The 24647-nt window shown below is 34.1% G+C and overlaps 1 protein-coding gene across 1 annotated transcript; it reads left to right on the top strand.

Annotated features, from left to right (window-relative positions):
• Nucleotides 1-24647, top strand: MS3_00010562 (uncharacterized protein; the record flags this gene model as incomplete). The annotated part of the gene is made up of 6 exons (XM_051218936.1): nt 1-41; nt 3317-4324; nt 10306-10618; nt 13534-13938; nt 16929-17414; nt 24567-24647. The coding sequence occupies 6 exons, from the start codon at nt 1-3 to the stop codon at nt 24645-24647; spliced, it is 2334 nt and encodes a 777-aa protein (XP_051068752.1).

Raw genomic sequence — 24647 nt, 5'->3', positions numbered from 1 at the left:
ATGACTGCTTACCGGTTTATGAGAATTCTTGAATTAATGAGGTAACATCTCAGTGTTAGAACTCAAATTTAATACCAAGTGATTATCTACAAGGTTATGAATCCCTGATAGCTTACTTACTTACTGACTGACGCTTTCTACTCCTAATGGAGCAGAGTCCACCAACCACCATTTTCCAACACACTCTGTCCTGGACCTTCCTTTCAAGTTCTGTCTAATTGCTGTTCATTCTTCTCATGTTTATCTCCATTTCTCGGCGTGATGTGTTCTTTGGGTCCTCTTCTTTTCCTTTGGTATTGAGGATTCTATGTGAGGTCTTGCCTTATGACACAGTTGGATGCTTTCCTCAATTTGTGTCCTATCTACTTCCAGAAGCACTGGAAGTGGTTAAGTATGATAGATATATTTATTACTACTAGAGTTTGCATTCATTCGACAAAAGTAGATATTGTGATTTAGAACAACATATATCAGGTTTTACTCTAATATAGCCTGATGATGATCTAATCCGAAACAATATTGTTTGCTTGTATATATTGTTCTAAAAGCAGATATCAACACAACTTTTAATGATTCATTATATATATGTATAAGATCTTCAGTAACACATTATTACAGACAAAACATACCTCACGCAATAAATGAAGATAATGTACTAAATTTTTGGGGTTTCTTTTTTCGTTTGTTTTCGTTGATTGAATGGATTATCTCCTTTCCGTATTCAATTTTTTTCATTTATTTAACTTTTATGTTTTATTCATGTTACATCATTAATAATATTTAAAACATTTGTTGTATCTAATCAATTGTCCGACATAGTCAATTGCTGACATTTAAATAACTCATTAACTTTTGTCAGATCACTTAGGTAACTATGAAAATCTTTTGCTTCTTGTTTTTTTTCATCTCTAAGATTCTGGTCAAATTTTAATGTAAAATGAATGATCTATCATTTTAGATATTGATCCGAAGTGATCTGTCCAATCATACAGTAATTCATATGACAATCGACTACTATGAAAGCTTATAACTACGTACTGCTTTACTTACTTACTTACTTACGCCTGTTACTCCTAATGGAGAATGTGCCGCCGACCAGTATTCTTCAACCCACTCTGCCCTGGGCCTTCTTTTCTAGTTCCATCCAATTCTTGTTCATTTTTCTCATGTCTATTTCCATTTCCCGGTGTAATGTGTTCTTCTTTGGTCTTCCTCTTTTCCTTTGGCCTTGAGGATTCCATGTGAGGGCTTGTCTTGTGACGCAGTTGGGTGCTTTCCTCACTGTGTGTCCTATCCACTTCCAGCGCTTCTTCCTGATTTCTTCCTCCGCTGGGATCTGGTTTGTTCTCTCCCACAGTAGGTTGTTGCTAATAGTGTCCGGCCAATGGATCTGAAGTATTTTGCGTAGACAACTGTTAATAAACACCTGCATTTTCTGGATGATGGCTTTCGTAGTTCTCCAGGTTTCTGTGCCATACAGTAGAACTGTCTTAACATTTGTATTAAAAATTCTGATTTTGGTGTTGGTTGACAGTTGCCTTGAGTTCCAGATGTTCCTTAGCTGTAAATATGGTGCTCTTGCTTTGCCGATCTGCGCCTTTACATCTGCATCGGATCCACCATGTTCATCAATGATGCTGCCTAAATATGTAAATGTTTTTACATCTTCCAAATCGTCTCCGTCAAGTGTGATTGGATTGGTGCATACCGTGTTGTATCGGAGAATCCTGCTTTTCCCTTTGTGTATATTGAGACCTACTGCTGCCGAGGCAGCTGCCACACTGTTCGTCTTCTCCTGCATTTGTTGTTGCGTTTGGGATTGAAGGGTCAGATCATCTACGAAGTTTAGATCGTCCAACTGCATCCTAGATGTTCATTGTATCCCGTGTTTCCCTTCAGACGTTGACGTCTTCATGATCCAGTCGATCACCAGGAGAAAGAGAAAGGGTGAGAGTAAGCAACCTTGCCTAACACCGGTCTATAGTGATAAGTAAATAAAAAAAAGTGTATGTCTAATACAATCGTTGATTTCAAACGCTAATAAGTTAATTCTTGACAAATTATTACTTTGAAACAATAGATGAGATCATGAGTGAATCATGGAGGCATTGGACGGTCATTTCGTCCTAGTGTGGGACTCCTCAGTAGTGCGCATCCACGATCCCGCCTGAAGAGATTCGAATCCAGGATCAATCAATGTTGCGTACGAATACTTAATCTCTAGACCACTGAACCGACCGGCATTCAAAGTTGTTAATTTCTAATTTCAACTAATCCACGAAATTGAACGACATATCCACCATCTATTCAGAAAAAAAATAATTTATAGGGATTTTCAATAACAAATGTAAAACAGTAAACAACCCATAGATGTTTCATGCTTACTTATAACTGCTAAGTATAACATACCTATGATCAAGGTGATGACCTCGCACACACACACACACACACAATATTCATTCATCTTTTATAATTGGCAAAATTCATTTCTAGTATTCGGACAAAATTCAATGGTTTATCAATCCAATTTCAGTCAATTCATTATATTAATTAATCAACATTCATGTGTTGTCAATGGAGAAAATGTTTTACGCGGAACATGTGAATAAAAGCACTATTAAAACTATTGATTTACTGATGAAATAACAGAACAATTTATAATGTAAACTAATTTGACATGAAGGTGAAGAGAGTCAGCTCTTCCTCTTCAAATGCTCTCAAATAGCCGCGCATATACAGTCACTATCACGGAAGTCCTACTCAATAACATCTCATGGTGAGGGTGTCGTTTACGAAATTGAGAGGATTAAATGCGAATGTATGAAGGTTTAACCAGGTTGATGAATATAGAGGATTCATTTCGAGGGTTGAGGTTGAAAAACCATGATTTCAAACCAATAGTGCATATCGGCTTCAAGATCCTAAGGAAACAAATGATGTATGAATCTATTGTTGATGACCAATTACCATAGAACTGCATCTTACAACGTTTCTTCACTGTTTTGTAGATTAGACCTTCAGGTTAAAGGTTATGTGCGCAGATCGAATGATGAAATGAGTGAAACTCATATATATATATATATATATATATATATATATATATATATATATATATTTGATACCTCCTTTGTACCAATGTTTATATGCTCAGATACATAAAAAATAATTAAAATGTGATATGTAGAATAAAATAAACCTTATTCATGTTATCATTGATGTTTATCAATGACAAATATTGATTTTCTTTATTATGTTTATTTAATTAAAATAATTTTTTTTCTTTTTTTTTCTTTTTTTTATAATTTCAATGAAATAGCTTTCATCCAGATTCATATATTGCTAATAAACGAAAATATAAATCTAATTATAATGAAACATATCATAGATTAAATGATTTAATAAATTTACAACATAGTTCTACAGAATACAATTTAAATACAACCATTACTACTACTGCTACTACTACCACTACTAATACTACTAACAATAATATCAGTAGTTTATCATGTCCTATAACTATGAATACAATCAATTCTATCAAATCATTAACACCAATTTCAATTAAAATTCAACAAAATAATAAACAATTAAATCAATATGAATTAGATCATTCAATAAGTGATATATGTTCAACAAATTCATCATTATCAGATCATACTACTAATGGTATTAATTATTCCTATCCAACTCATTCATTATCATTATCATTAAATAGAGATAAAAGAAAAGATCATTATACTAATATTACCACTACCAATAATAATAATGTATGTTATAAACATCGTACATTACCATTATTACCTAATTCAAATGAATATCAACACCACCACCACCACAACAACAACAACCACAACCATCATCACCACCACCAACACCAACACCAATATCCTTATATTCCATTAACATCATCTCAATTAATTACACCAAATATAACATGGCGTATAAAAAATTCAAAAGAAAATTATTATAATAAAAAATTATTAAAATTAATTGAACAATTACCATGTAATAAACAAAATTCAATTGGTTTAATATTATTAACAATGGATGTGAAATTATGTAATTCTATACATAATCCACCCAATATTAATCATAATCATAATGGTAATAGTAATAATAATACTAGTAGTCATAGTAACAGTAATAATACTGGTAATTATTCAGATATATTCTCTGGTGGTTTAGAATATCGTCTACGTGAAGCATTACAATTAGTGGAACCAAATAATAAATTAATGAATGAATTTGATTATTGTCATTATAGAACAATAAATGAATTAAATAAAATAGATTTAAATAAAATTATTGATGTTCGAAGTAGGAAGTAAGTGATGAGTAGTGTAATGTATGATATTTTTTTATTTTAATTTGTTTCATTTGAAAGAAAGATAAAAGGGTTATCATTAGTGGTTAGAGATAGTTAATTAATTATTTATTTTATTTGAACACATAAATATTGGTACAAGGGGGGGCAACAGAGATATATGCGCTACACAAAACAATGAGGATTTGAAGAGAAGAAGGAAAAAAAGGTGAGGATTGTAATAAAAAGAACAATAACGAACAGATTACTGTGAAGTAGTGTAACAGTAATAAAAATTATAATAATAATAATGGGAAGGGAGGACGGAAAGGTACAGCCAGAAGGAATCTTTCAGTTAAGGAAGAAGCAATCACTTTTTATGAAGAAAGTAAAAGAAGGTTACAGCAGGATTGCCACTGGCTTCTATTCTGAGCCATATCTGATAACGTCTCTAGCCACTGTGTTGCACCATCTCTCGGACCCTGACCAGGGAGTCGTGAAGAACCAATAGAAGCCAGCCTTTTGTAGCTCTCTTTCATACCACGACACCATGTCATACACTGACCACCTCTCCGCTTTTTCCAACCAGCCCCAGAATCGTCAACTAATGCACGACGTGGAATCCCCCGAGACGACATTCGTAGAACATGTCCAAGACACCGAAGTCGGTGTTTCGAGATGGTGACACCAATTGCATTATCGTCTCTGTGCCCGAACACACGATGCTAAACCTCTGCATTACTGACATGGTGTTGCCACTGAATGTCAGCAATCCTTCGGAGACAACGGTGATCGAACACAGAAAGTTGTCTAACATCCTCAACTCGAAGAGGTCAGGTTTCACAAACATAGAGCAGAACTTCTCTCACCGATGTGTTGTAGCTCCGACCTTTTACAGCCAGACTAACATCACGAAGGTGCCAAAGGTGGCCCAGATTGTCATAAGCCGCTCTGGCTTTAACTATTCGTGCATTGATCTCATCGCTCACGCCACCACCAGCACTTATGCAGCTACCCAGATACACGAACTTGTCGACTACTTCTATCTGCTCACCATCTAGGGTGAGTACAGGATTAGAATCCCGCCAGTCTTGTAGAACTACTTTGCACTTCGAAGGCTGAAAGCACATACTATATCTACGGGCATTGATAGCCAACTGATTAAGTGCGGATTGCATGCCTTGGGCATTATCGCACATTAAGACAATATCATCCGCATACTCAAGGTCGAGAAGTATTTCTCCAGGCAACAGATTCACGCCACTATTACTTACATCCATCAGAGCTGTTTCCAGAATGTCATCGATGGCAAAGTTGAAGAGGAATGGTGAAATCGGGCAACCCTGCCTAACCCCACTGTTCGAATGGAACAATGGAGAAAGGTGGTTGTATGCCCTCACTCTGCCTGAGGTGTTTGTATATAAGGCCTTTAGGATGTTAATAAAATAGTTAATAAGAAACTATGTACCTAGGTTTTTATACTATCTGATACTCATCAGCATGGTGTACCTGTAATTTTGAATGAAATGATATTGTCTGATGATATCGATTCCATGTTATCGACATTCATATTCAATGGTAATGTCTTTGACTGTGGAGTTGATTGACACTGAATTGAATTGTGAGGATCCTTCACAAGTGAATTTAAGGAAGCTCTAACAAACTAAAAAAAAGCTGAAGATATCTCGTCTAATCACTTTTTTGGAAGAATATTGCAGAATCTCTACGTGTAGCTTTCCTATTGGATTGGATAATTTTGTAATGATGATTTTGTTTTTATTAAAAACTATAAATACCTGACAGTTTTGTATCATAATTGAGATTGTTTGGAATAACATTCCTTTCACTTGTCTTCTGTCTTTTTATTAGCGTCGAGTGCTCAAGTTATACACGGCATAGTAAAGATCTAAAATCTATATATCTAACATGAATTCGTCAGACAGCATCATTTCCTTCAAGATTACAGGTACACATTAATGACGTGTGCTAAGTAGCACGAAACCTAGGTCTAGGGTTTCCTGTTGACTACCTCCAACCACCATCTTATCTCAACATAGCGCACGTAATATCGACTCATCTAAACTGGTGGCCACATTGCAACTTGGTCGATAGCATTTGATCTGTACTAAGTAGGATCTGACATACATGATACTGGTCACCATCCAGTGATTATTCAATTGTAAAGTTAGAGAATGGCTAGTAGTGGAATTCAGGACACGCGTTTCATTCTATTTAGGATGTCGGCCGGCTCAATGGTCTAGAGGTTATGTGTTCAAGTGCGAGACCGATAGATCCTGGGTTTGAATCTCCTGAGGCAGTATCATGGATGCACACTACTGAGGATTCTCACACTAGGACAAAACGGCTGTCCAGTGCTTTTAGGTTTTCAATGATAGTCTAACTTCAATGAACTTACGAATTCAACTAATAAAATAATTATCAGAAGGGGTTTTGTGGAGATTTTAGAAATTTCACTGGTTGAAATCACGAGTCAATTGAAGCTAGATCACCACCGAAAACCTGGAAACACTGGACGGCCGTTTCGTCCTAGTGTGGGACTCCTCAGCAGTGTGCATCCATTGTGGTCTAGCTCCAATTGACTCATTATTTCAATCGGTGAAATTTCTAAAATCTCTACAAAACCCCTTCTGATAATAATCATCTGCTCACTGTTGACTGACTTCAAGAGACATTTCCCGGAGTTCCAGTGAGAAGTCGTTACCAGTGGAGTTCAACCAGGTCTGTTGTGAGATATCAACTCACTGAAGGTAATGGTATACGGTGGCGCAACTTCGTGGATTGGTTTAAGTTAGACATTAACACCGTTGGATACCGGCCGGCTCAGTAGTCTAGTTGTTTAAGCGCCTGGTGCGGAACCGGTAGGTCCCGGGTTCGAATCTCGCGAGGGGCGGGATCGTGGATGCGCACTGCTGAGGAGTCCCATACTAGGACGAAACGGTCATCCAATGCTTCCAAGTTTTCCATGGTGGTCTAGCTTCAATTGACTCATGATTTCAACCAATATTAAAGTAATTAACTGTAAATTCATCAATTTCCATCTCTATTTCCTCATCGATTTAAAATGTTTTGTTTTCTTAAACATTGTTTTACAACATGAAAATATTATTATTTTTTACCCGTTTTTTTCTCTAAATGATAAAACTACATTGACTTTGTAATGTATTTTCATGTCAACAATAATGTCTTGAATGATTGAAATCATCATACATTTCCATCATGTATATATACATGATGTACTTTAGTAATACTTACCCTTCTAAACAGTTTGCATTATTTCTTTGTAATAGATTAAATGTGAAACCCATCAACAACAACAACAACAAAAGCACAATATGAAGTGTACAAATGAATTATGTCATTAAAATTGGAGTGTATACACAACTTCTGTTCATAAATATGCATATTTTCTTTTCTTTTTTCTTTTTCTTTCTCTTTTTTTTGAAAAAAAAAGAGAAAAACTTCAGTGACACATTTAAAATAAATAAAACAGATATATATGATAGTTAGTCAAGAAATTAGTTTCAATAGTTGAAATCATGAATCGACTGAAACCTGGAAGAATTGAACGGCTGTTTCGTTCTAGTATGGGATTCCTCAGAAGTGAGCATCTATGATCCCATACGAGAACTAAACGGCCGTTCAGTGCTTTTAGGTTTTCCATGGTTGTCTAGCTTTAATTGACTCATGATTCAAACTATTTAAATTTCTAAAATCTCCACAAAACCCCTTGTGATAAGAAACTAGTTGTATAATTTTTTTTGTATATCAATCAGAGAAACTTGTTGAATATAGGCAATATTGCTAAACGTCGAACACAATGATCCATCCATATAAGTAGTATATAACGATAGTTAAGAATACAATGTATTTCAGTAGGAGATTAAGGAGGAAACAATAAGAACAGAAAGCAATTGGTATGAAAATGAATGAACAATGAAATCTGAGACGATGGACTGAGATTTGCAAAAAGAAACTGTTGAGTCGGCTTCCAGAGAACTTAAACGGATCCTCCAGAGGCCCAAAAAGAGCCGAAGGGACCTAGTCAATCAGAGTATGATGGAACGTTCTAGAATTCCAACGTGGCGTGCTACTACTGGTCGGTAGCATAATATGTCGTTAACTGATTGGCTGAAATATGATGTTGATTTAACAAACGCCAACATCTATAAATACCTATGATTTTCTGTACAAAAATGAACCTTGGGATAAAGTATTTTCTCTCATACTTGTGTCTTCTCTCTGGTGTTCAAGTCGCTGTGTAGTTCCAGACTGCGGGTTACCGGAATAGCTTGGGAAACTAATATAGAGTTGAATCCACACGACTTATCAGTGGCGACGGGGATGAAAACTACAATGAATATTTCCTTGGAGCAATTAGAAGCCTGTATAGTGCGTCAGGAGAAGAGGTTTTCTTTTTCGAAAGGGGGGAGGTGTTGGGGTGATACAGAAATCGCTTGCAAAAGACAAGCAAGCATCAAGAAACACTAAGAAGTGTTTCGTCCAATCAGCGCTCGATCGACGAGACTTATCAGAAACAATCAAGTTTGAGACAATTGATTGATATTTTGTAAATGAAGTACTTACTACGTGGTTCACAGATTGTATTAAGATGTTCGGTAATTTTGTATTCAATTACATTCTATTTTCCCCACCTGTGTTCATGTTCACTACAATATTTCTTGACTGTGTTCAACTCCACTGATTGTGGTATTCTTTACAACTATTTACCCTGGTACGACTGAGATTGCGGAGAGTCCGCTCTCCCTCTCGAAGTGCTCTCACATGACCACGAGCATATAGCCTCTGCCAGGGAAGTCCTACTCATTGCATTCTCACACCAGGAGTGTTGTTTACTAAATTGAGAAAACGAAAAGCGAATGTCCGGCGCTTCAACCGGGTTGGTGGATACGAAGGGTCTACCTAGAGGAGTTCGAAAACCCTGGTTACAAACCAACGGTGCACATAGGCTCCAATATCCTGAAGGAACACATGGCGTATGAACCAATCGTTGGTCACCGGCTACCATGGGACTGCATCTCCTTACGTTGCTCCACTGCCTAGTGGATCAGATGTCCAGGTCGAAGGCTCAGGGTGTGGTTCCCTAAGAAAACCACTTGCTTCGGTTCGGGCACCCGGATAATATCACAGCCCTCACACATATAAAATGAGGTTTGTGTGGTGCATATGTATTTGGTGCCTCCTTGTACCAATATCTATGTGTTAAAATAAATAAATAAAAATTATTTGTCACTAAAGAGTCTATCGTAAAAATACATAAAGTTTGAGAAGATTCTTTACTGAAAAACCATTGTTTGGACTAGAATTTATGGGAAGTGATCATTGGAATTAGTAACCCACTGCAGCGTTCTCCATAATTACTTACTATCCTCACTTTTATTCATCTTCACCAAAGAGAACCCTTTTGAGATAATATTTTCTCATTTCGTCTTTCTAAAGATTGATCTCCTATCAAGAAGTTAACTTGTTAACGTATAATATGTAGATGATATAATCCTATGCAGTAAAATGTAAGAAAATACAAAATCTTCAGACTGTCTCTATCAACAATACAAGAATATTTAGGGTGCATTTCCTTCTCTCTGTATTATCACCTAGATCGATCACAGAGATCGAAATAGTAACATGAGTTGACTATTCTACTTCTCTTTATCTCATTGACACTGATGGGTTGATGGCTAACAAAACACCGACTAGAGAAACTGAACGGTATTGTCGAGGCTTGAACGTCGTAATTTCTATCTTTTGTGTGGTTATAGATGAGTACAGCCTGTGAGGAGCCCCCATACCAGGAGGAAACACCTGTCTGATGCCTTCGAGTTTTTTAACGGTCTCTAACTGAAATCAGCCACTGATGTCAAACTTCATATATGTATACATGATTTCATTTAAAACATGGGCATGTGAATCCTATAGGAAACTATTCTAAATACTGTTTCTAACTTCTCTATGTTGTTTCCTAGAAATGTCAGTGAATCCAAAAAATCATCAACCAACTTTGCTAAAGAATCACCTAAAGAAGATGGTCGTGAATCTGGAATAGATCCAGATACATTAGACGAAACATCAACATCAATGATTGGAAATTCTTTAAGCTTAAATGATATGAAATATACTACTAATGATCTTAGTCATACTACTGAAGTACACAAACCAAATGTAATTACAATATTAAGACGATTAGCAAGATATTTAGCTTTACGGATAGCAAATAAACGTCATAGTCTAGCTACAGCAAATCAACATGTTGCAAGAAATGCCATTGAAGAAAAACTTGTAAGTAGTCTATTATAATATTTTATTTACATTTTCTGTTTTCTCATTAATTAAGTAACTAGGATAAGGAGTTTGTCATTTTTATAATGAAAGGAAGATAACTATTAAAGAATAATGAACAACATGACATGAATGTATATCCACTCATTTTAATGTATTTCATTTGTCAAATGATATGATTCTCAATTAGTGTTAATGATAGTTGAAGAGTCGAACACAATGTACCTCATGAATGACTCTTTTTTTCTATCACATCATTCAGAAAACTATGATGAATATAATCCCTAAACAACAAGCTTTTAGTAGTTTAATACATGGGAATAATCGTTGTAATTCAAAGAGAAAGGAGGGTTTATGCAGATTTGTAACTTATTTTGATAGTTCACATTTCAGACTAGATTCATCATTCCTATGCAAGATTGAAAGCCCAAGGTTCGACCCTTAATGGTGATGTCGTGGATGTACATTAATCAAATTTTGTTGATAAATGAGCTACTATAAGAAATGCTTTGACGATCTTCATATCCGTTAATTATTTTTCATTTCTGGATAGTAGCTAGTAGGGGGGGAGATTTAGAATGTGGGTTTTTTCCCTAATCAAAACTCTTCATTGAGTTGAATGCTAAATTACAGAAAGTCACATATTTCCTTCTTAAAATAAGTGATAACTATCATATGTTAAGAAATACGTAGAATACAGTATATATCACCTTTATGTGAAACATAATTCTTGCATTCCACCCCCATGAACTATCCAACATATCAGTCAGTCAGTCAGTCAGCTACAACGTAGGACCAGGCACATATATGCATCGGTCCAAGTTACGATACCTCATTAACACAACAAGATGAACACCGGATTCATAGAAGTAGTTAATTCAGAGGTGGTAATATATAAAAGGAAGATTGCAATAAGGATATAGTACATGAAGAAAGAATTAGTTCGTAGAAAGAAAGATATGAAGTGATTTTAATCTCTTGGTTTAAGGGAAGACAGAGAGTGTATACACCGACACCATTGTGATCGATTCTGAGCCATGTTACCAAGAGTCTCTAACCATTGGTTATGATAGTCATGTGAACCTCAACCAAGTAGTCTGCATCTCCCAACAAGGCTCAGAATAGAAGTTAGTGAGTTTAAGCACTGATGCCACATTTTGGTTTGGTCGCCCCTAAATTTATTCTAACTATCACCAACACTAGTTAGCATTGTGCGTTGTGGTAATCGGTGTTCAGGCATGCGTAACACGTGGCCCAACATATATATCCAACATATAATCAAATCCTGCTATATTTTGTAAACAGTTGTACGTTTTCCGTTGTTAATGTTTATGAAAGTGGGATTATTAAATGGATTTCTCAATATTACATTTACCTACAAGTGTAGATCTTAAATACTAACTAGTAGTAAACTTCTACACAAGCATTTCATCCTTTTATTTTTTTAGACAAACAAGTTAAGCGCTGACTTAATGCAACTCATGATATTATTAAGGAAAGAATAGGGAAACAAAACCATACCAATAATAATAAGTATTCTATTCATTAGACAAGTTGGTAACTACTGTAACTCAGTAGTTTAATGTATAATGTATTACTATGTATAAAGTCATTATTACTGATATCCAGTTTCAATGTAAACATTCATATATTATTATGATATTCTGGAAGTACCTGAACTTTGTCGAACATATTTCACAATCAATCACTAATGATGGTATAAATATTATTATATTAGACATTTTTCCGAAATCCATTTAGCCATGTCGAAAGTGAAGTACTGAATTTTTGGTGATATCAAATCATGATTGAACTAAACTTTGAATCGATTAATGTTGAAAACGCTTAGTTAATAAAATGTATCATTATTTAGGCAAAACCTGAGAGTTTGAGGTTTGATTCAGTATGGAATATCATGTGTTTGTAATACCTGTGAGTTTTAAACAAAAACAAAAGACAACTGTTCCCATGCAAGGAAAAACTATCAGTGTAGGGTTGTGGACTTACGTCACCTATGACAAAGGCAAGATATCCCTCTATGAATTAAAGGACGAATATACTGCGCAGTAGTTCGTTCTGTACTACTTTACGGATGAGAAACGTGGCCGTTAAAGTTAGAGGATTCTTGTAATTTACTATTATTTGATGCCAGATGTCTTAGAAATATTGTTTGTATCAGCTGGGATCACTGGGTAAGTAATAGTGAGGTTAGACACAAGATATTAAGGGATGGTGGTAAATCAGTTGATGAGGTTGTGAATCTTCATCGATTGAGATGGTTGGGTTACGTGCTACGTATTCCTAAACACCATTTACCACAACGCACAATGCTAACTAGTGTTGGTGATAGTTAGAATAAATTTAGGGGCGACCAAACCAAAATGTGGCATCAGTGCTTAAACTCACTAACTTCTATTCTGAGCCTTGTTGGGAGATGCAGACTACTTGGTTGAGGTTCACATGACTATCATAACCAATGGTTAGAGACTCTTGGTAACATGGCTCAGAATCGATCACAATGGTGTCGGTGTATACACTCTCTGTCTTCCCTTAAACCAAGAGATTAAAATCACTTCATATCTTTCTTTCTACGAACTAATTCTTTTCTCCTGTATTATATGCTTACATGCATTCTTTCCTTTACATATTACTCATTGAGTTAACTACTTCTATGAATCCGGTGTCCGTCTTGTTGTGCTTATGAGGTATGGCAACTTGAACAGATGTATATATGTACCTGATCCTACGTTGTAACTGACTGACTGACTGACTGATTAATTGATTATGATATCATTATGATTATTGTTTTTGTCATTATTCCAATTGTTGTATATATATATATATATATATATATATATATATATATATACTCAACTTTGATTTACTTCCTTTTTCTCTTTCTGATTTCATTCTAGTTACGTTCTAGATTAAGTGAACTAAATATTGATTATTATTATCATCATGATAATATAATGAATAGTTGGAATTCATTAAATTCAATTGAAATCAATCATGGTACAATTGTGAATCGATTTGATCGATTACATAATAATACAATTGCTGTTATTCAATTATTATGTCAATTAGCAAGACGTTTAGCTATATTAGATGGACAATTATATTATTTAAATAAAAATAAATATAATGATAATGTTGTATTATTATGTAATAATAATAATAATAATGATAATTCATCATTATTATCCTATAATCATGTGACATCATTAACCTCTGGTACATCATCAATTCTATCAAATCACTTCTTGAATGATTTCAACAAGAATAATAGTAATACCAATCGGAATAGTAACTGTGAATTGGTAAGCTCAATAATAAGAAAAAGTAGTATAGTATATATATATATATATATATATATATATATATATATATATATAGTTTATATATTATGCTCATCATTAATTTATTTGATGAACATGAATTACTTACTTACTTACTTACTTACTTACGCCTCATACTTTCAATGAGACATAGGTCACCGACCAGCATTCTCCAACACACTCTATCTTCGACCTTCCTTTCAAGTTCTATTCAATTTCAATGGTTAAGATCATGAGTCAGTTGAAGCTAGACCACTATAGAAAACCTGGAAGCACTGGACGGCCGTTTCGTCCCACTGTGGAACTCCTTAGCTGTGCGCATCCACAACCTCGCCTCTAGTGAGATTCGAACCCGGGACCTACTGGTTTCGTGCGTGAGCACTTAACCACTAGACCATTGAGCCGGTATCCAACGGTGTTAATGACTAAATCCAACTAATTCAATTGTTGTTCATTTTACCTCATATCTGTTTCCATTTTTCAGTGTAGTGTGTTCTTTAGTCTTCCACTTTTCTTTTGACCTTGAGGATTCCAGGTGAGGGATTGTCGTATGATGTAGTTGGATGCTTTCCTCAATGTGTGCATTTATACACACTTTCAATTTAACTCACTGATTAATTTGCATATATCATTACTTTTGAATAATGATAGGTATGTTAACATCTTACAGTGATCATTGTTAGTATGATTTATTGCAGTAGTACGTTTCAAAACTCAACATAATGATGTGGCTTCAAAAATGGAAATTTGCAATTCTTGCACATGAATAATCATTTAGTAGTGCACTATATCAGTTAGTTAGCTACAAAGTAGGACCAGGTACATATATGCAGCGATCCAAGTTGCCATACCTCATTAGCACAACAAGATGAACACCAAATTCGTAGAAGTAGTTACTTCAACGGTACCTCTAACAGTACTCGATTGACTTATATGATGTTTATCCAGTCCTTTATTACTGATCAAACGCTATCGATCTAGTTCCAAGGTAGTAGCGTTTTTCAGATTGAGATGTTAGGTTTTTGGAGATAGTTGACAGTAAACCCTGTTTAACTTATTTTTTATGCTAATTGACACTCATTGGCAAAGCTAACCTACAATCTTAAAAGAACTGATGCTACTTTTTGGGTTCGAATACGCGTTACTTAGCTACACTATCTAGAACTTTACCACTGAATCCTTTTTAAGACTATAAGATTAGTTCATTTACATCCACATGACATTAGTCACTATTCTGATGCCAGTCAATTGTTAGTCGCTATCTGAATAGCTCAGTTGTAACATTTCATACCATGAAGCTACGTTGCTTAGGTTTCAATCCCACTGAGGGCAAAGTTGTAAGTGCTCTTTGCTGATGAGTCTAACTTAGTATGAAAAACAGTTAAGATAGGGTTTCGTCCTGAATACTACTAACCATCTAACCACAACAAAGCAGGAAATGAGTGATAGTTAATGTGAGTTAACAGCCCTTCACATAAATGAATTACAATTATGTCATATCAATTGATTAGTCAATTTTTTTTAACTTCTGAATTAGTAAGTGCTTGTGATCACAGTTACTAATGCTGAAATATCATGTTTATTTGAATCTTCCCATTGATGTCTAGGACTGCAATTGATCAGTCTCTTATTATTGGCATATGTGCGTACTGTGCGTGTTGCTTCGATTTTGTCTTAATTCACAAACATTATAAACAAAGATGGATAGTGACTAGCACTGGAATCCAGGACATGCGTTTCGTACTATTTGGGACTCGGCAATCGAATGCACCTGTATGTTAGAGTTGACGTTCACTCCGGAACTCGAACCCATTACCATTCGCTTTAAACACCATCGCGTTGTCTCCTTAGCTACTGAGTCCTGAATTGAACATCTAAGATGTAACTATGGGATTAATACTTAATAAACAAATGAAACTTTTTAAACAAACTTAATCTATATAAAATTTAAGCAAAACAAAAATGCTTCAAACACCAAACTGAGTTATATTTGTTTGTGTGATATGCCGATAAGTATAATGAATGGTAACTTTTGGGATCCATTTATGGACCAATACTACACGTGCATTTAGATCGTATAATTGTTAAATAACTAAACTATTCATATTCATATCTCTCTTATCATAAGCTTTTTTTGACCCGTGAACTATTATTATACCATTTACCATTCTTCAGTTATTCCCGGTCTATCAATTACTATCTCCCACATTCACAGCCACATTTGGCCAAATCTTGTACAAATGTTATTTTCTATTTTATGGTACGATGTGGTCTGTTTGATTGGTGTATAAACTTAAGTATGTTTGAAATACATGATTTATATCGCAGAGGTTGAGATTGGTGTTCTGGACTTAACTGGCTGGGCTAGGCGGAAAGCAGGACCAATCAAGACTCTAGGTTGCTCTCATGTGTTTTACGCGCCCTTGGTCCGATCGATAATTCACTACTCTCTAATTGATGATATCGTTACGTTATTCATTAACAGGGCATACGGGCCACAAGTTATAACACTTTTCAAAAGAAAGAAGTATACTTTTGCCAAAATATATGCAATGAATTTCTTTTAGGGAAAGTGTACAAATGTTTCACATATTTATATGGATCCCTTCAATGTATACACACTGCTTGATTCTAATTTCTTAATATTCAATGTTTGAGAGTGATAGATCATATTGAAATTAAAATGAAGAATACTATGTTCAAGTCCCAAAGTGAACAACACCTCTAAGATACATCCAAATGACAAATCGCAAATAGGACACAATACGCTTTCTGAATTCCATTACTAACCATTATCCATTTTCAGACTTGAAGCAATATCGATGCAGTTCGCACAGGATCTGTATATTACCAATAATAAGAGACTGATCAATTACAAATCTAAACATCAATAGTGAAGATTCAATAAATCAATATAAAAATCAATTTTATTATGACCTCTTTTTTTTATTATTTTTTTCTCTTCTATTTAGTCACAAATTATTGAACAACAAAAACGTTTAATTATACAAATTAAAGAAGCTCAATTATTACGAGCTGAATTAGAAACATGTCGACATCGTTTATTAGAAAGTATACCAGGTCATATAAAATGTGATTTAACACATAATATGATTGATAAATTAGGAAGAGATTTCATTCATGATAATAATAAGTCTACAACAAATACTACTACTAATCAAAATATTAGTAATCATAATATAACAGATTGTAAATTAACATCAAATACAAATAGAGAATTGGATCAACAAAATCAAACAAATCATACTACTACTACTACTACTACTAATGATAATAGTAGTAATAATAATAATAATGAAAAATCAATATCCAATAAAATGAATGAACAAGAAGATCAATTAAATTGTCAACAATCGATTATGAATACAACACAATTACTTAGACAACGTGTTACAGAACATTTAATTGAATTTTTAAATTGGTTTGTATTATCACAAGTAAGTTATGTAATAAGAGTTGTGTTTTTATTAAATTTATATATACATATGATGTAGTTAAGATAAATAAAATTGTTCAACCAGGTCTGTTGTGAGATACCAACTCACTGAAGACAATGGTATACTGTGGTGCAACTCCCTTGATTGGTTGAAGTTAGACATGAACACCATTGGATGCCGGCTCAGTGGTCTATTTGGTTAAGCGCCTAGCGTGAGACCGATAGGTCTTGGGTTCTAGTCTCGCAGGGGGCGGGATCGTGGAGGCGCACTGCTGAGGAGTCCCATACTAGGACGAAACGGCCGTCCAGTGCTTCCAGGTTTTCCATGGTGGTCTAGCTTCAATTGGCTCATGATTTCAATCTGTGCAACTTCTAAAATCTCCACAAACCCCTTCTGATAGTAAATAAAATTGTGTATAGATTTTTCTTTTAATCTACCATTAAAAAAATACTGGAAGAGCAACAGGTATCTACCGCAGTACAATGGAAGATGATCATGTAATTTCACAGGTTAGTTGAAGTTAGATATTAATACCGTTGAATGTCAGCCGGTTCAGTGGTCTAGAGGTTAAGTGTTGGCGCGCAAGACCGAAAACCTGTGAGAGAGATCGTGAATGAGCACTGCTGAGGAGTTCTACAATAGGATGAAATGGTTGTTTAGTGCTTCTAGGTTTTCATTGGTTGTCTAGCTTCGATTGACTCATGATCTCAATGAGAAACTGTGTATAAATGTTTCCTTTAATTTGTAACTTAAAAAAGAGTGATCGTTAGGTTTGTATTTAAGAAATGACGAGTTGTAGAGATTGTAGTATTGTAACAGTTGAATTGATGAATCAATCGAAGCTAGATCATTATCGGAAACCTGGAACCAGTGGACGATCGTTTCGTCCTATTATGGGACTTCTCATCAATACGCATTCGTGATCCCACAGCAAAGAGACTTGGACTAAGTACCCTCGGTCTTGCGAGAGAACATTTAATATCTAGATCACAGAGTCGGCATCCATCGGTAGTAGTCTCTAACTTCAATCAATCCATGATCTTGTGCAAACATTCATCCATAATCTAAGGCAAATAACTATTTCACATTCAACATGAGTTGAACTCAACTAGCCATGGCTTCTCATTAGATCTGCAGGAGTCACATCTTGAAACTAATCACTATTGAGTGCATGATTATTATCAGAATAGAGATTTGTGGAGATTATACTAAGTTTAACAATTGACCAGTGAAACCTAATTCATGTTAGGTGTCAGAGAGTTATCCACCTCAGACAATGGATGAAGAGTTGCGCAAGATTATGGATTGATTGAAGTTAGAGGTTAACGTTGATTGATTTCAACTCAGTGGTGTAGATATTAAGCGTTCTCACTTGAGACCGAGGATCCTGTATTGCAGTCTCTTTGGTGCGGAATCGTGGATGTGCATTAATGAAGTGTCCCATACTAGAAGGAAAAGGCCTTAAAACAGTGCTTCGAAATATTCATTTGTGGTCTAGCTTAGGTTGACTCATTAATTCAATTAATAATATTTATATATATTAGTTAAGAATTAAACTGAAACGTACTGAAGTTTACATAAAGCTATCAACTATTAATGGTAGATAGAATTTAATCAGTATTTCATGTTTTAAGGATTCATTCAAACTGTCAGTTTCATTTAAGAATTACAATTATAACTGATATCATGTCAAAAATAGTGGAATAAATTCAGCAATGATCTGAATGTTTTAAAAGATTTATAAAATATTGTGAAAACTAATAATGATGGACAGTGACTCAAGTTAGACATCAACACCGTTGAATGCCGTCCGGATTAATGGTCTAGGAGTTAAGCGAGGTAGGATCTTAGGTATGCACTGCTGAGGAATCTCGTAATAAGACGAAACAACCATCCAATGCTTCCAAGTTTTCCATGGTAGTCTAGCTCTAATTGACTCATGAATTCAATTATAAAATTACTATAAATCTCCACAAAACCCCCCTTCTAGAGATAATAATGTGCTGAAAGGTTTAGTTATGTAAAATTTATTGAACAATCAATTCATATCGGTTAATTTATTATGTTGTATCACAAATCGATTAAGTATGTAATTATACATGGGGATATCGACTCATTAATTCTAATGGGTAATTATTCTTCATCACACTTGAGGTTCTTGGATTTGAATCCTAAGTTAGTCATACTTGTGCATTGTTAAAGACTCGAATATTGGGATAAAAAATATTTTTAGTGAGCTTTGATTTCCACTAGTATCCTAATTCAAGTCAATCTATAAAGAATACAATATTGAAATAGTTATATTTAACAAATGTACTTTTTTCTTATAAGAAATACTTTAAATTCACCGGATGTTGCACCATTAGTGAAGTATACTTCAGACTAAATAATATATGATGTTAAAAAACACAGCTAATTTTCACTTTATTGAACTACTAATACTACTACTACTACTACTACTACTACTACTACTACTATTACTACTATTACTACTATTACTACTATTACTACTATTACTACTACTACTACTACTACTACTACTACTACTACTACTACTACTACTACTACTACTACTACTACTACTACTACTACTTCTAATACTACTACTACTACTACCACTACCACTACTACTACTACTACTAATACTAATACTAATACTAATACTAGTACTGATACCATTAAAACAAATAAATCAATGAAAGTGAAGTAATATATTGTTAATATATAAATGTATATCATACTAACTGATACGTTGTTAACACAAAGTCAACAACTATCAAGGTTAAGATGATTGACATGAAAAGTTTTTAAAAAAAAAAGATAAAAAAGTTACTATGATGGTAAATAGACAATAAATTGAATAGCTCTTAACTAACAGAATTATTGTCATAGTTATAGAGGTACAAAATGATAATATGAATCTATCATAAAATGAAATCATAATTTATAATTTTAATTCAAATCATTTTGAAGTATTCCATTTTCTTTTACTTACTTACTTACTTACTTACTTACTTACTTACTTACTTACTTACTTACTTACTTACTTACTTACTTACTTACTTACGCCTGTTTCTCCCAATGGAGCATAGGCCGCCAACCAGCATTCTCCAGCACACTCTGTCTTGGGCCTCCCTTTCTTGTTCTGTTCAAGTGTTTTTCATTTTTCATATATCTGTATCCATTTCTCGGTGTAATGTGTTCTTTAGTCTTCCACTTTTCCTTTGGCCTTGAGAATTCTAGGTGAGGAGTTGCCTTGTGATGTGGTTGGGTGCTTTCATCAATATGTGTCCTATTCACTTCCATAGCTTCTTCTTGACTTCTTCCTTTGCCAGAATATGGCTTGTTCCCTCCCATAGTAGGTAGTTGCTGATAATGTCTGGCCAACAGATCCGAAGTATTTTATGTAGACAACTGTTAATAAACATCTGTATCCTGTGGATGATGGCTTATGTAGTTCTTCAACTTTCCGCCCCATACAGTAGAACTGTTTTTCTAATCACGATTAAATACTAGTGAAAATTAATTGTAAATCAGTGCGCAATATATACTAAATCATAATGAGGAATTTTTGGTTTAATTTAGCTGTTACTCTCAATATACTAAAAAAATAAAACAAAAGAAAATTCTTAGTATATATGATATTCGATTAGTACTAGAATTCAAGAGGCATATTTCTTTCTCTTTACTACTCGATTGGACGGATTTAAATCCGTGTTGATGTCCACATTGAGACTTAAACTAGATACTTATTGTCTAAGAGATTATACTAATATTGATTGATCTACTGAGTTTACATAATAACTAGATTGTTCAACAGGTATTGTAATCTTTGATTATTGATATTTAGAAGTTGAAGAATTTTATTCTTGACTATCAACAACAATAAATTAAAAATACCTAACAAAAATAAATTCTGTCGTCGGTCAGTCAGCTACAATGTAAGACAAATCACATGTATGCATCAGTCCAAGTTGTCACACCTCACTAGCACAGCAAGATGAACACCAAATTCATAGAAGTAGTTACTTCAGTGGTAGTAATATATAAAAGTAAGATTGTGCATAAGGATATAATACAGGAAGAAAGAATTAGTTCGTAGAAAGAAAGATATGAAATGATTTTAATCTCTTAGTTTAAGGGAAGACAGAGAGTGTACATACCGATGCCATTGTGATCGATTCTGAGCCATGTCACCCACAGTCTCCGAACATTGGTTACGATAGTCATGTGGATCCCAATCCAGTAGTCTGCATCTATCAACATGGATCACACCAGAAGTTAGTGATTTTATGGACTGATGCCACGTTTTGGTTTGGTCGCCCCTAATTCTCTTCCAACCATCCCCAACACTAGTTAGCATTGCATGTCGTGGTAATCAGTGTTCAGACATACGTAATACGTAGCCCAACCATCTCAGTCGATGAAGATTTACAACTTCATGAACTGATGAATTAATTCTAAAGAATATACAATTTTTTAAAAGTTAAAGTGAATATGTATCAACTTTCTGACCAAAGAATTTGATAAAATACAAGATCTGTATACTGAACTGAACCAATTTTAATGATCCAATAAAACCTATATAATCAATAAATATCTTCGTACACTGATAAATATTTAGTTGAGATCTATAAAGTTAGTATGAAATCAGACATTGTGGCGTTGTAAAGAAGTACCCAGATGGGATAAGCCTAAAATTCCTTGAAATCTTACATATATGAATATTCAAATTCTATTTATTCTATCAAAAAAATATTTTGTTCTAACTTTTAACCTACTCCTTTCATGCTACCGCCAACTGTATTTATAAATTCACATGTACCTGATAAAGCAGTTACATAGGCCGAACAGAAAGGAAGGCATATCTTAGATTTTTTGAACATGTTTCAAAAAGTTTCAGAACAAGAGAAAGAAAGACTTTAAACAGTGCAATCACCAAACATCTCCTTGATACAGGATATCAGGTAGATACCTTGAAATCCTTCAAGGTGATTAATAAGCAGACAAACTCCAGTTTTCTGAAGCCGTTGTCACCAGGCGTTAAAAACTTGATCTATATGCTCAAAAGGAGACGGTTATTAATCTTTCCTTGCCTTGGTGACAAATATACCTTCGTTGCATCTTAAATTTCTTTTCTTTTTCTTTAACCTCTTCCTCATACTTATTACATCATTGGGTTTTATTTCAACTATTTTCCAGATTATTAATCTTATTTTATCAACTGAGCTCTACTCACTATATTCCTATCAATGTTTACTCATTATGTAATCATTGATTTCTGGCTATTTGAACTGTTGTCATAACTAATATGGTAGAATATTCTTTCACATAAAGTACAATATTCAGTCTATTAATTTTATTTACACCGTTACTATACTTTACTAAAGTGTCTTTAATATAACTTCTAACCAAACCTTTTCATTTAAGTAATTTAAACCTATTATGTAATGATGAGCGTTTAAATATCACAGGTTGTAAGCAACTGATGAGAATCAAACGAAATAAAAATGAATTCATGCTATACTGGTAGAATCTTTGTTCTTGCTCTTTTCAAAATGATAAAGGAAACTATGTGTATGAAACTATCTTGGTTATATTGAATTCATGGTCTAAATAGTGTGATTCATAGTGTACATATCTTTTAATCTGTCTAAATTCATCTATTTAATAATATAAATGTCTTAACAAGTAAATGTATAATCAGTTTATGATAATGAAACGTACTGTGTCAATATCTATTACATATGGCTGATAAACTTTATTTTCTTATAGCATTACTTAAATTTATCAAAGAGACATAGTGTTTTAATAAAAGATTAACGTATATAATAGAAGAGGGGGTTTTCTAGGCAGTATAGTAATTTCAATAGTTGAGATCATGAGTCAATTGAAGTTAGACTGATAGGTCCTGAGTTCGAATCTCGTGAGCACTGCTAAGAATTCCCACAATTAGACGAAACGGTCATCCAGTGCTTTCAAGTCTTCTATGATTATCTAACTTCAATTAACTTATGATCTCAACTATTCAAATTATATAATAGAAATTGTATGAGTTTGTATAGTTGCTATGGAAAGTATGAATAGCTTTCTATAACATGTACATCATAATATATTCCTTTATATATTAATGATTTTATTAAAGTTCATTCCAAATACAAACTAGAATTATCCTTATCATTAATAAGCGTTTAAATCCATCCCATTGTACATATTCAGTAATGAATATGAATTACTTCGAGATATAGATATATCCAGATGAGGTTGGAGTGTAATTCCTAGATTTCACTGTACGCTACAATTTATGTATTATGAAAATCGCTATTGACTTTTGTTTTTCTTATCATTATCAATATTATTTACAAAAATTTCACCTGATATCAGTTATCAAAGCCACTTATTAAATCTCCTCAATCTCAATTGTATATGTTAAAGGGTTTAGTTAAGATCTTCACATAATTTGACGGTAGTGATTACAATCAGCTCGAAAAGAATAATAAAAATAACGAAGCACTGGAATGACATTTTTCTTGTATTTCACTGATAAGGTTATTCCTCAACAATGGTGTTTATTTATTTGAACACATAAATATTGTTATAAAGGGGCACCAAATACATATGCCCCACACAAGTCACTTGATTTGTGTGTGTGGGGGGGCTTTGGTATTACCCGGGTGTCCAGGCTAAAATAGGTGGTTTTCATAGTAAGCCACACCCCAAGCCTTCGACCTAAAGGTCTGATCCACAAGGCAGTGGAGTAACGTTGAGTGATGCAGTCCTATGATAGTCGATGACCCACAATAGGTTGCTCAGGATCATGAAGTTCGTGCGTACAATTGGCTTTGAATCAGGGTTTTCCAACTCACTTAGGTGAACCCTTCGTATCTAACAACACGGTTAAAGCACCGGACATTAGATTCTCGTTCTCCCAATTTCGTAAACAACATCTCCACCTCCAGATTGAAATGGCTGTATAGGCATAACCATATGAGAACACTTCAAGTGACAGAGTGAACTCCCCCACCCTTGACTGTCTCAGGGTATTTGGCAACTGACTCCATCTCAATTCGAATAGTTTTATATCTAATTGTAATAACAGTTTAATATACGTTAACCTATTTATTTCTCTTTCAAAAATTTCTCTCTTTTTAGATATTTGAAACAGAAATCAAAGTAGATCAAGATTTATGGGAAAGTATTCAAGATGAATTAAGATTTGAATTATCCTATTAA

The sequence above is a fragment of the Schistosoma haematobium genome, chromosome 3 (genome assembly GCF_000699445.3).
Source record: "Schistosoma haematobium chromosome 3, whole genome shotgun sequence".
In the NCBI taxonomy this organism is placed as follows: domain Eukaryota; kingdom Metazoa; phylum Platyhelminthes; class Trematoda; order Strigeidida; family Schistosomatidae; genus Schistosoma; species Schistosoma haematobium.
Note: the sequence above shows the minus strand (reverse complement) of the source record. Positions and strands in the feature narration are given on the sequence as shown.